The sequence below is a fragment of the Amblyraja radiata genome, chromosome 5 (genome assembly GCF_010909765.2).
Source record: "Amblyraja radiata isolate CabotCenter1 chromosome 5, sAmbRad1.1.pri, whole genome shotgun sequence".
Lineage (NCBI taxonomy): Eukaryota > Metazoa > Chordata > Chondrichthyes > Rajiformes > Rajidae > Amblyraja > Amblyraja radiata.
The window spans coordinates 91,217,812-91,231,004 of NC_045960.1; the positions used below are offsets into that span (position 1 = coordinate 91,217,812).

General features: G+C 49.8%; 1 protein-coding gene across 1 annotated transcript; it reads right to left on the reverse strand.

Moving 5' to 3' along the window:
* Positions 1–880: 880 nt before the first annotated feature.
* LOC116972863 (vegetative cell wall protein gp1-like) lies at positions 881–1,570 on the reverse strand (the record flags this gene model as incomplete). The annotated part of the gene is made up of 1 exon (XM_033020462.1): positions 881–1,570. A coding segment is annotated over one exon (690 nt), but the record flags the coding sequence as incomplete, so codon positions are not given.
* Positions 1,571–13,193: the final 11,623 nt, after the last annotated feature.

Sequence of the window (13,193 nt, forward strand, 5' to 3'; positions counted from 1 at the left end):
GGCCGGGGGGGATGGGGTACCAGGGTTGGGGCCGGGGGGGGGGGGGGGGGGTGGGGGTGGGTGGGTGGATGGGGTACCAGGGTTGGGGCCGGGGGGGATGGGGTACCAGGGTTGGGGCCGGGGGGTGGGTGGGGATGGGGTACCAGGGTTGGCGCCGGGGGGGGGGATGGGGATGGGGTACCAGGGTTGGGGCCGGGGGGGGGGATGGGGATGGGGGTGGGTGGGCGGGTGGATGGGGTACCAGGGTTGGGGCCGGGGGGGGGGGGGGGGGATGGGGAACCAGGGTTGGGGCCGGGGGGGGTGGGGATGGGGAACCAGGGTTGGGGCCGGGGGGGGGGGGGGTGGGGGTGGGGATGGGGATGTGGGTGGGGGTGGGGTACCAGGGTTGGGGCCGGGATGGGGATGAGGGGGGGGGGGGGGGAGTGGGGGGGATGGGGGGTGGGGATGGGGGTACCAGGGTTGGGGCCGGGGGGGGGGGGGGGGATGGGGATGGGGTACCAGGGTTGGGGCCGGGGTGAGTGGGGGGGGGGTGGGGATGGGGATGTGGGTGGGGGTGGGGGTGGGGGTACCAGGGTTGGGGCCGGGATGGGGATGAGGGGGGGGGGGGGGGGGGAGTGGGGGGGATGGGGGGTGGGGATGGGGTACCAGGGTTGGGGCCGGGGTGGGGGGGGGTTATGGGGATGGGGATGGGGTACCAGGGTTGGGGCCGGGGGGGATGGGGTACCAGGGTTGGGGACGGGGGGGGGGGGGGTGGGGGTGGGATGGGGATGTGGGTGGGGGTGGGGTACCAGGGTTGGGGCCGGGATGGGGATGAGGGGGGGGGGGGGGAGTGGGGGGGATGGGGGGATGGGGATGGGGTACCAGGGTTGGGGCCGGGGGGGATGGGGGTACCAGGGTTGGGGCCGGGGGGGGGGGGGGGTGGCGGTGGGGATGGCGTACCAGGGTTGGGGATGGGGGGGGTCGGGGATGGGATGGGGATGGGTGGGGGGGGGGGGGGTGGGGGATGGGGTACCAGGGTTGGGGCGGAGGGAGATGGGGATGGGGTACCAGGGTTGGGGATGGGGGGGTGGGGGATGGGGATGGGGATAGGGGGGATGGGGATGGGGATGGGGCCGGGGGGTGGGGGATGGGGATGGGGGGGGGATGGGGATGGGGTACCAGGGTTGGGGCCGGGGGGGGGTGGGGATGGGGTACCAGGGTTGGGGCCGGGGTGGGGGTGGGGATGGGGTAACAGGGTTGGGGCCGGGGGGGGATGGGGATGGGGTACCAGGGTTGGGGCCGGGGGGGTGGGGATGGGGGAGGGGGGGGGGGGGGGTGGGGGGGGATGGGGTACCAGGGTTGGGGATGGGGGGGGGGGATGGGGTACAGGGTTGGGGCCGGGGGGGGGGTGGGATGGGGTACCAGGGTTGGGGCCGGGGGGGGGATGGGGATGGGGGATGGGGTACCAGGGTTGGGGCGGGGGGGGGGGGGGGATGGGGATGGGGTACCAGGGTTGGGGCGGGGGGGGGGATGGGGGTACCAGGGTTGGGGCCGGGGGGGGGGTGGGGATGGGGGGGGGGGATGGGATGGGGGGGGGTACCAGGGTTGGGGCCGGGGGGGGGGATGGGGATGGGGGGGGAGGATGGGGATGGGGTACCAGGGTTGGGGCCGGGGGGGGATGGGGTACTAGGGTTGGGGCCGGGGGGGGGGTGGGGACGGGGTACCAGGGTTGGGGCCAGGGGGGGGGATGGGGTACCAGGGTTGGGGCCGGGGGGGGGGGGGGGAGGTTGGGGATGGGGTACCAGGGTTGGGGCCGGGGGGGATGGGGATGTACCGGGAGGATGGGGATGGGGTACCAGGGTTGGGGCCGGGGGGGGGGGTTGGGGCCGATGGGGATGGGGATGTACCGGGGGGATGGGGATGGGGAACCAGGGTTGGGGCCGGGGTGGAGGGGGATGGGGCCGGGGCGATGGGGAACCAGGGTTGGGGCCGGGGATGTACCGGGGATGCCCTGACCTGAGGTGACCCCGCCTCGCTGCAGCCTAGAGGATGCCGGGAAGGGGATGCCGGCCGGCAACATCAACATGGCGACGGGGAGGCGGCCTCTGTAGAGCCAATATACTAGAGGATCTTTGCTGTAGAGGGCGCAGGGAGCCGGCGGTTCACGAAGCCGGGGTCCGCCATGGGCTGGCAGCTCGTCTCCCTCCTCCGGCGGGGGATATGGGCCGCCATGACGGGCGGCTGTTACCTGGAGCCCAAGCAGAGCGGCTTCTCCAACACCTTCCACCTGTACCTGTGGATCGCGCTGCTGGGGGCGCCATTCGTCCTGCACCTGGTGAGTGAGGGGAGGGGAGGGGACCGGGTCTGGGGGTCGGTAACACGGGGGCTTGACCTGAGGCGTGGGCGGGTCTGAGGGCAACACCTGCAGGGGGGAGGGATCTGCGGGCAACATGGGGGCGTGATGCCTGGGCGGGGCCTGAGGATAACATGGGGACCAAGGTCTGAGGGCGTGGGAGGAGGGATGAGACTCAGGAGCACTAATAGCGGACACTGGGGGGAGGGGGTCACCTAGGAGAAAGCACCGGGGACAGCTGCAGGGACACAGATACCGTCACGCAGGGATGGGGGACTGTGACTATCCTGGCAGGACCTGAGGACAGGTGTAGGGGTAGGTGAGCTTTCCTGGTGCAGGTGCATGGACAGCTGCAGAGGTGTGGTTTATGTTGGGCCAACACATCTGGCTATCTGATGCACAAGCCACAGAAGGTTTAAAAGCATGGTCAAAGAGTATATCTGGCCTGGAGACTGCGATAGAGGAAGAACTTAGTTGGGCTGAATCAAGGGACAGAGTGATGTGTGATGAGGTGGAATGACAATGGAACTGGAAACTGCTGGTCCAGTAAGGTAGTGGAAAAAGTCAAATTTGTATTTATTTTCAGCCCTAATAGACAGACCTCAGGTTATTTAAAAATACACATATCAATGAAGTTATTTTACATTTTAGAAGTAAACTCTGACACAGCGATCATCTACAAAGAGCAATGCATTTGAGGGGCTAATGGCTTCTTAGTAGCAGTCCTAAAAAGATGGTGAGTGGAAAAGATTGAGAGAAGGTATACTAAGATTAAAGCAGAAGTTGGTAGAGGGTTGGAGGGGAGGAGGTACAAAGTGAGAGGAAAATGTGGTGGGCTTATTGTGATTGTGTTGCAGGATGTAGATGTGTTATCCCTGTTAGTTTGGCTGAGTTAGAATCAGCCCACATGAGTCAAGGAATGAGGCAGCTCACGGTGGACCACAGGTTTACACTTACATGATATGATCTGTGTGCATTGGTAAAGCTGAATAGGGTTTGTCTCTGTAGCTAATGTGTCTGTAGCTAATTTCAAGAAAGGCAGTTGTATTTTACAGGCCTGACTGGCTGAATATTGAGTCTTTGGCTAATGTCACAAACGTTTTTAATGGGTGCTGGTGTGTGTCCATCTTTTCAAGCAATACCCCCAGTTGCATGGTCTTCTTTATGAGAATAGTGGACTTGGTTACAGAGAATTATGTGACTCCGAATTATTCATTAGAGCGATGCAAGCTGAACGAGGGCCTTGGGCTCACTGAATCTGCTGATCACCCAATTTTACACTAAACCTACATTAACCTATTTTATTCTCCCTACATTCCTATCAACAACTCATCCCACCTCTTTTAATTCCAACCTCAGATGACAACACTCACCTACAGATGGGGCAAAATTTACACTGGCCAATTAACTGACCAACCTCATGCTATTGGTCACAGGGAAAACATGTAAAGTCCAACTAGAGATCAATATGAACCTGGGTTGCTGGAGCTGTGAGGTAGCAGTTCTACCAGCTGCACCACTGTATTGCTCTATTGACTCAAGAAGCGCAAAGTGAATGTGAGGGCAAGTGGGGTCTGGCGGTGGGGTGATGAGTGACCGGAGCTGCAGAAGCATGTCCTTGTTTCTTCTTGAGTGTCTGGTCAGTGTGTGCGTGTGCAACGGAGCCCGGTTGCTCATTGGCGTGGACATTTTTCAACATTTCAGGTTTTCAAGGTCAGTTTATTGTCACATGCACCAATTAAGGTACAGTGGCATTTAAATTGCCATACAGCCATACTAAAAAAAAGACACACAACTACATAAAAGATAAAATAAACATCCACCACAGCAGATTCCCCACGTTCCTCACTGTGATGGAAAGCAATAATGTCTCATCTTCGTCCTCTTTATTCTCCTGCCGTCGGGGCAGTCAAACCATCCGCAGTCGGGGCGATCGAAGTCGGTCCCCAGCAAAGGCTGCCAACTCCTCTTGGCCATTGAACCAAAACCTTTCACAGGCAAGCCTGTGGTAACTGCTGAGTGACAACAACCATGTTTTGGAGGAACTCACCAAAGGGCATCTTCCACCACAGAACACCAGAGTGAAATAAGCTCAATGCATTACCTGGGAAGAAGGGGCTGATGCAGAGAATTGAGAAGGCCTTGGGGCTTCTGATTATGATGGAGCAGACAGCTGCCAGACTACTTTCACCAGAGCGAGCTGCTGGTGTGGATATGATTAAGGTTAGTTGTGACAATACTATTCAATGTCACCCCAGGCAAAAGTTTCATTCAAGTAACTGATTTTTCAGCCACAGCTCTTCCTTCACAGTTTGTTGTGGGATATCATTGTGCTCGAACAAACTGGAGGGGTTATGCACATGTGTAGGAAGGACATGTGTAGGAAGGAACTGCAAATGCTGGTTTAAACCAAAGATAGACACAAAAGCGGGCTAGACAGCATCTCTGGAGAGAAGGAGTGCATGACGTTTTGGGTCGAGACCCTTCTTCGGACTTCCCCGACACTGGAAGGAAGCAATAACGCCAGAGAGAGAAAATAGAGCACGAGAAAGGGAAAACAAAATGTGAGATTAAACAAGAAGGATACATAAAATCAGAGAGCTTTTATAGGTATGTAAACACAAAAAGACAAACGTGGACAAATGTGAGAATCTTAAAGGTAAGGTCAGGAGAATTTATAATGGGGATTAAGAACGTTAATATCTGTATTCATGAAAGAATACACAAATGCATCCCATAAATGCTGAAGAACCAAAGGGTCTTGTGCAAATAATGAACTAAAGAAATTAGCATAAATTAAACAAATCACAGTATAGAAACCGATGATCATAATAGAGTTCATAAGATCATAAGTGATAGGAGTAGAATTAGGCCTTGCGATCCAAAGTCTACTCCACCATTCAATCCTGGCTGATCTATCTCCCTCCTAACCCCATTCTCCTGCCTTCTCCCCATAACCTCTGACACCCATACTAATCAAGAATATCTATCTCTGCCTTAAATATATCCACTGACTTTGTCTTCACAGCCTTCTGTGGCAAAGAAATCCAGAGATTCACCAACCTCTGACTAAAGCATAGATCTGAGGCTATGACCTCTGGTCCTAGACTCTCCCACTAGTGGAAACATCCTCTCCACATCCAGTATCCGGTTTTGAGGATACTGCGAGGGTTGCTGCTTGGGGCCTCAAATATACAGTCTATATTAGCTGTGACTTCGTTGGTAGACCTGCTGCCTCACAGCACCAGACATGCGGGTTCGATCCTGACCGTGGGTCCTTTGTGGAGTTTTTACGTTCTCACTGTGACTGCATTGGTAGGATCACATGTGCTTAGTTTTGGATCCATACCGAAAAATATATATTTTGATATAGAGAGTGTTCAGCCGGGGAGTTTCACCAGACTCAGAGGGCCCAATATAGAAGATGTAGGGATGTTGTTTCCCCTGGCTGAGGAGTCTAGAACTAGGGATCACTGCACCAGAATAAAAGCGTAGGCTATTTGACAGAAATGAAAAGGAATATCTTCACTCACAGGGTGGTGAATCTTTTAATCCAATCCAGAGGACTGAGAAGGCTCAGTCATTGGTTGTATTCAGAGCAAATATTGATAGATTTCTGGATCTAGATTTAAGGAATCATGATCTTCTAGGGATAGGACAGAGAAATGGTCTTTGAGGGAGGAAATCAACCACAATCTTGTTGAATGGTGGAGTGAACTCAAATGGTCTCCTCCTGCTTTTGTCTCATTTTCTAAGAGGAAATTTATGCCTTTGTTTCCATCACTGGAGAAGGTCAGTTCTCAGGTCAGATCGCCCAGACTGTGGAGACTTTCTTTGAAACAGGAGAGTCTAAAGGAAAATTTAAATCAAGGTGTTGGCTCTAGAAAGGCCTAGATCATGGGAATAGTTAAAACCTAGTTCCTGCGTGCAGTGGCGTAGCTAGTAGAACTGCTGCCTTACTGCGCCAGACAACCCGGATTTGATCCTAACCTCGGCGCTATGTGTGGTGCTTGCACGTTGGCCTTGTGATCGTGTGGGTGGATGAGCAAGTGTAATAACATCTAAAGAGTGTGAACATGTGAATGATGGTTGGCGTAGATCAGGCTGAAAGGCCAGTTTGTATGCTGTATCTCTAAGAAATAAAGAGACCAATATATAAGTTGTGTGGATATATTGTATCAGGTAGAGGGATTGCAGGAGGGTTGATGGAATAAGAAATCTACAGTATCTGTATTAATAGGTGTCTGGAACCTCAGAAGCCTTTCAGGCCAGTGGACCGTTACTATCTATTTTTTAAAGTGCAGATAGATGTACTTGATGTAATATTATCTATAATAATCAAAGTAACACTTTATCGGCATGCAACAACATTGGGTTGAATGGCTACTGTTAATTATTTTGTTGTGAATTAATAGATGGCTATAAATCATTAGTTACAGAAATATTGATATGTTGTAATGATAATCCTGATGATGTGCAATCCCGAGATAAATGTTTCTTTTCCTGAGCATTGCCCCATTTCACTGAATACAAAAAAATCCACAATTGTATTCTGAATTCCCAATTAGCTTCTAACTCTAATTCGTCCACATGCAAATGATTGAGATTGTATTTTCTCTTTAAAATATATAATTTATTTATTTCATGATCACCTTGTACTTTCATGATGCATCTTGTACTAGAACATAGAACACAGTGGAGTCTATTCAAAGATGTAACCTAATTTTAAGATGACAATCCTTCAGAACCTGTTAACCATCCTTCGAGAATGTAATTATTTTTGTAAGACTGTCTGACAGCTGGTGACTTGAGTTCACCCATTTCATTTTAATCATTTATATTGTTTAAGGCATTCAATTCACTTCAACCTAGTGAGATTGATCAGTAGTCCTGCTTCACTCATGTTTTTTATTATATTGTAGTGAATGATTACCAAAATAACCTTCAAAGTGTGTACTATATCCAGTATTCCCATGGTACCTAAGATATTTGCCAATTAGAATTCCGTATCCTCTGCAATTGTGAGAGCTGTGTTATTGTGGCCAAAACATCATTATCCACACTTTACATTTCCTTAGCCTTTCTAGGTACACGAGAATATTTCCCATTCTTGCTCCGAAGAAAAACTGTGAAATCAGTTACATTAGAATGCAGCCAGGAAAATACCGAAGATAACTGGATCCATTTTCGTTGTCATCATGAATGGAAACTAAAATATGCATTTTATGATATTTTATTTGCACTTTAAACATTCTCTACCATGGGATCCAAAAGCAGAATATAGCAGATGTTGGAAAATTGAGATAAAATAGAAAATACTCCAAATACTTTGTGTTAATTATCATTCGGGGGCGGCGGCACTGTGACGTAGCGGTAGAGTTGCTGCCTTACAGTACCAGAGACCCAGGTTGGATCCTGATTTTGAATGCTGTCGGTATGGAGTTTGTAAGTTCTCCCTGTGACCGCATGGGTTTTTTTTCCAGGTGCTCCGGTTTCCTTCCACACTCCAAAGACATACAGGTTTGTAAGTTAATTGCCTTCGATAAAATTGTAAGTTGTCCCTAACATGCAGCATTGTGTTAGTGTACAGGGGTGATTGCTAGTCGGTGCGGACTCAGTGGGCAGAAGGGCCTGTTTCCGGGGTGTATCTCTAAAGTAAAATAAAGTCTAAATGTCAGGAAGTATTTAGGGAAACAGAGTTAGCATTTTGAAACAACATTTCATCAGAGCTGGATAAAGTTACAAATAAAACAAAATGCAGAAAGAGGGGGAGGTGAGGAGAGATTGAATTGAATTGAATCCTTTATTTGTCATTCAGACCTTTCGGTCTGAACGAAATGTTGTTGCCTGCAGCCATACATGTAATAATAACAACACACAATAAACACAAATTAACATCCACCACAGTGAGTTCACCAAGCACCTCCTCACTGTGATGGAGGCAAAAGTCTTAGAGTTACTGTCTCTTCCCGCCTCTTCTCCCTCTGCGCTGAGGCGATACCCCACCGGGCGATGGTAAGTCAGTCCACACATGAGGTTCAAGCTCCGCGGCCCGGGGGTGGTCGAAGCTGCCGCCCTCCAGTCCAGCGGACGCAGCTGTTGCCACGAGAGCTCCGGAAAACAGGCACCAGCCTGTGACCTGCGAGCTCCCGACGATGTCGTCCACTGGCCCGCGGCCGAGCCCCGGATTCAGGTCGCCGCCACCATAACGCCGCCTCAGCCACCGGAGCACCGTCTCCGCCCCGCACCGGGCCGCCCACAAGGGAGCTTCTCAGCCCCGCACCGCGCCGCCCACACGGGAGCGCATTCCAGCCGGTAGCCGGGCCGCCCACACAGAAGTGTCTCAGCCCCGCGCCGTCCGCCCTCACCGGAGCGCCGAGTCGTGCCGCTGCCCGAACGTTGCCGCAGCTCGAAGACTTTTGCCTCCATCACAGTTGGTAAGTCCTGGCTGGCTCTACCTCCGGAGCCTCGAGGTCGGTCGCAGGTTGGAGGCCGCCAGCTCGGCCATTAGGCCTCAGCTCAGGCGAGGGAAGAGAAGGGGGATACGACAAAAAAGTCGCATTCCCCCGAAGGGAGAGACAGAAAGCCCTGTTTCAGCCCCCCCACACACACATAACACCACCTAATAACCAAAAGTTTAACTGAACTAGACAAAAAAAACAACACAAAAAAAGTAAAAGCAGACAGACTGCAGGCGAGCCGCAGCCGTTTCACAGCGCCGCCACTTCCGGAATTCAGGAGAGAGTTGGTGTAACTTTATCAGTTCCAATATTTTTTTGCAGATTTTTAATATGCTCTGATTTACCTCTCTCTTGTACATCATTAAGTGTATTTGCAGCCAACAGAATATCGTGGACATCTGCTTCCAGTTCCCATTAAGTGATCTATGCTTTATTGTTTGATCTAGACAAGCATCTACTTCCACTTTTGTGTTGGTCAGTAGTACGACTGACATGACAAAGGCGCTTTGTCTATTTCTGAGGTCACTAATTTTAATTTATTTTAGCGATACAGCATGGAAACAGGCCCACTAGGTCTATGTCGACAATTCACACTTGTTCTATGTTATCCCGCTTTCTTATCCGCTCCCTACTCATTATGGGCAATTTTACAAAGGCCAATTAACCTACAAACCTGCAGGTCTATGGAATGTGGGAATCCGGAGCCCCCGGATAAAAACCCACATGGTCACAGGAGGAACGTGCATACTCCAATTTTACTAACAGACAGCGCCCAAGGTTAGGATCAAACCCAGGTCTCTGGTGCTTTTATATCAGTTATACCAGCTGTGCCACTGTGAGATTCACTAATGAGATTCATTTCTAATAATATCACTGCTTTCACTTCACATTCACACCACCCTGGCCACACACTCACTTCACCCCTGCCATCGGGAAGAAGGTACAGGAGCCTGAAAACTGAAACGTCCAGGTTCAGGAACAGCTTCTTCCCGAAGAAGGGTCTCGACCCGAAACATCACCCATTCCTTCTCTCCAGAGATGCTGCCTGTCCCGCTGAGTTACTCCAGCATTTTGTGTCAACCTTCGACTTAAACCAGCATCTGCAATTCTTTCTTAACCATTAGGCTATTAAACACTCAACCTTAAATAAGCTCTGAACTACATAGACTATTATTGTTATTATCACCCTATTATTGTCAGTTTTTTGTGTACTTATGCATATATATGATATGTGTATATGTGAGTATGTGTATATATACTGAACTTGTTCACACTGAACTTATTTTCTTGTTTGTTATATTGTTTACATATTCTGTTGTGCTGCTGCAAGTAAGAATTTAATTGTTCTTTCTGGGACATATGACAATAAAACACTCTTGACTCTACCCTTTCTCCCAGTTAATGGTTCTCACATCTAGCCCATCATCATGAACATTGAATTTTATGTCCAAAGTTAAACTTTCTTGCATACCCCAGAACGATAGAATCTTTTCACTCAGCAGCCCTGTAGGAACACTTCTGAGTCACATACCCTCTCAGCGCAATTATGATATCTGATACGTATTTCAAAACTTGCATCGTCACTCTACAGCCTTGAAAAATGTCCTTATGTTTCTCAGGAGTCTTACCAGAAAAATAATGATTATCTGTTGCATTATTTATCTCTACAAAAATTGCAGAGTTTAGAATTTCATAATTTTTTGTGAGAAATGAACCTAAACAATTTGATGGTTTTGTTTAAGAAGTATTGTTTAACTTCATGTCTGCTTACAGCATGAGAGCATTTCCATATGATCCTTCTTAATAGTTTATTCAGTCTTCTGAATTGAACTCTGTTTCAGGTGGTCTTAGACAATGTGTTGGTGTTCTCTGAATGTTACTTATTATTTCAACATGCTCTGAAATGTTCTGTAAAGAAGGCATTAATTTTAAAGCAAAAGCCTAAGTGATCTCAACTTGAATGATGGATAATTTGGGATTTTATCTATGATAACCATCCCACCATTTGCTGATGTAGAAATACTAAACCTTGTTGACAGATCAATAAAATGTAAAATGTTTATGTCCCCAAAAAATGGAGACTGCGTAAAATACCCTGTCAATCATGTGCCAAAGGAACATGTGATCTTCCATACAAGTAGTAAACTTAACAGTTCTCATTGAAAACTCTTGCATCAGTGCTTATTGTCGTGTGTAGGAAGGAACTATAGACGTTGGTTTAAACCAAAGATAGACACAAAAAGCTGGAGTAACTCAGCGGCTTAGACAGCATCTCGTAGGCTGTGGGCCGAGGTGCTTTTTTGTTTAAGTTCGCGACCCAAATCACAGAACTACCTGAATTTTTAACATATTGTGTAAAAATATTATATAAATCATACCTGAAACTCGTCAAGACCAAAACCTGCTCATATATTTAAAATATGAGAACAAGCTCCAATTTTCTGAGTAGTAATTGTCCAATCAAAGCAAGCTTGACATTGAGGTCGGACGCCAATTGACCAATCACGTGCTTTGTTTCATGGTCGCTAGGCAATGAGCACTCTGGGATCATGGCTACCTCCTAATTATATCAAAACAATAGCAAGGTTTCCAAGGAATAAAGGTAATGCTAACCTTGCTGATAATTTTGTTTTACAATTGATTTATCTTTATAAAGTTATGATGTGAATTGTTAAATAAAAATGATAAATAACAAATGTAAAGCTAGGATTAGGGTTAGGGTCGGTCGGTCAGTCAGTAGGCCGGTGGATGCCGTGAAGGATCAGTCGGGCTGTCGATAGGCCGGTGGATGCCATGATGGAATGGTCAGGCTGTCAGTAGGCCGGTGGATGCTGTGAAGGATTTGTGGGGCAGCCGGTGGGTGCTGCGGGCAGTCGGCCGGGCCGCAGGTGGCTGCTGCGAGTGGTCGGTCGGGCTGTCGGTAGGCCGGTGGATGCCGTGAAGGATCAGTCGGGCTGTCGATAGGCTGGTGGATGCCATGATGTAACGGTCGGGCTGTCGGTAGGCCGGTGTTGCAGCGAGCGAGCGGGCGGATTGACAGAGCCGGCACTATGGGGGTGCAGAAGGTGGCCCGGGTGGCGTGCAACGCAGCGCTGCTCCCCACCATCATCCAGAAAGGCGTGCTGGCCGAGGTGAACATGCTGCGGGGCCACACTTACGGAGCCCGCAGCCGGTCCCAAAGTGGCTCCAGTTCCAGCCGTGTGCAGCTCTGGAAGTGCGGTGAGTTAGGATTAGGCATTTTCCTGTCAGTGGAAGATGCCTTAGCCTTCCCCTAGCCTGGCACTGCCCCAGTCACACTATGGCCGTGACCCCCACTCTGCACACTGGCAGTCAGTGGGGTTCAGTAGACGGGGGAACCCACAGGAACTACCCTCACCATTAATTAGGCGAGTTCAGGAGCCGGACCTCTGCAGCAGTCTCATTCAAAATACACACAATTATATTCATTATATTATTTTTATATAATACTAGACGGGAGGGCTGATCCCCCTACACAATATTCCACCTCTCCACCAATTCCAATATTAGTGGCTAGTGGGAGGGGAGGGGGGGGGGGGCTAGTATGGGTGTTGTGGGCTGAAGGGACTGGTTTCCAGAGGGCTAGTATGGACATTGGGGCCAAATGGATTATTGGGATGGCGGCTCAGTCACTAAAGCCTGTTGTGCTGGCAGCTCACTCACTCACGGCTGGTGGGCTGGCAGTTGACCCACGGCTATTCCTTGAAATTCCATTTCAAGCAGGGTGTGAGGCCACTAAATTCAAGTGCAGTTTCTTACCACTTCAAGCAGGATGCAAGGCCACCAAATTCAAGTGCAGTTCATACCATTTCAAGCAGGGTGCAAGGCCACTAAAGTCAGCGAGTCGTGACCTCTCCCTCTTCCATCTTGCAGAGACTGAGCCACGCCCACACTTCTGGGTTTTATACTCCCACCAGACAGGGCGTGGCCTTCATGGCCTGATTGACAGGAGAGAGAATCTCAACATTTTTAAAACACTAATAACTCTTTTATTTTTCATCGATGAGAAAAATCATCGGCACCTGATGAGCAGAGGGGACACTGAGTAAGATGGCCACAAATCACAGCCGTACGTGGTAGCGTTTAAAAAAAAATCAATATAAAGCGTAAACAGGAAGTGGCCAAGATTAGACTTTTAATTATATAGAAGCCAAGGCAACTTTAATCAGGCAAGGCAACTTTAATCAGGCAAGGCAACTTTAATCAGGCAAGGCAACTTTAATCAGGCAAGGCAACTTTAAGTAGGCAAGGCAAATTTAAGTAGGCAAGGCAAATTTAAGTAGGCAAGGCAACTTTAATTAGGCAAGGCAACTTTAATTAGGCAAGGCATTAAGTACTCTGAAGGGTAGATAATGTTATCCCACTTTTTAAGAAAGGCAGGA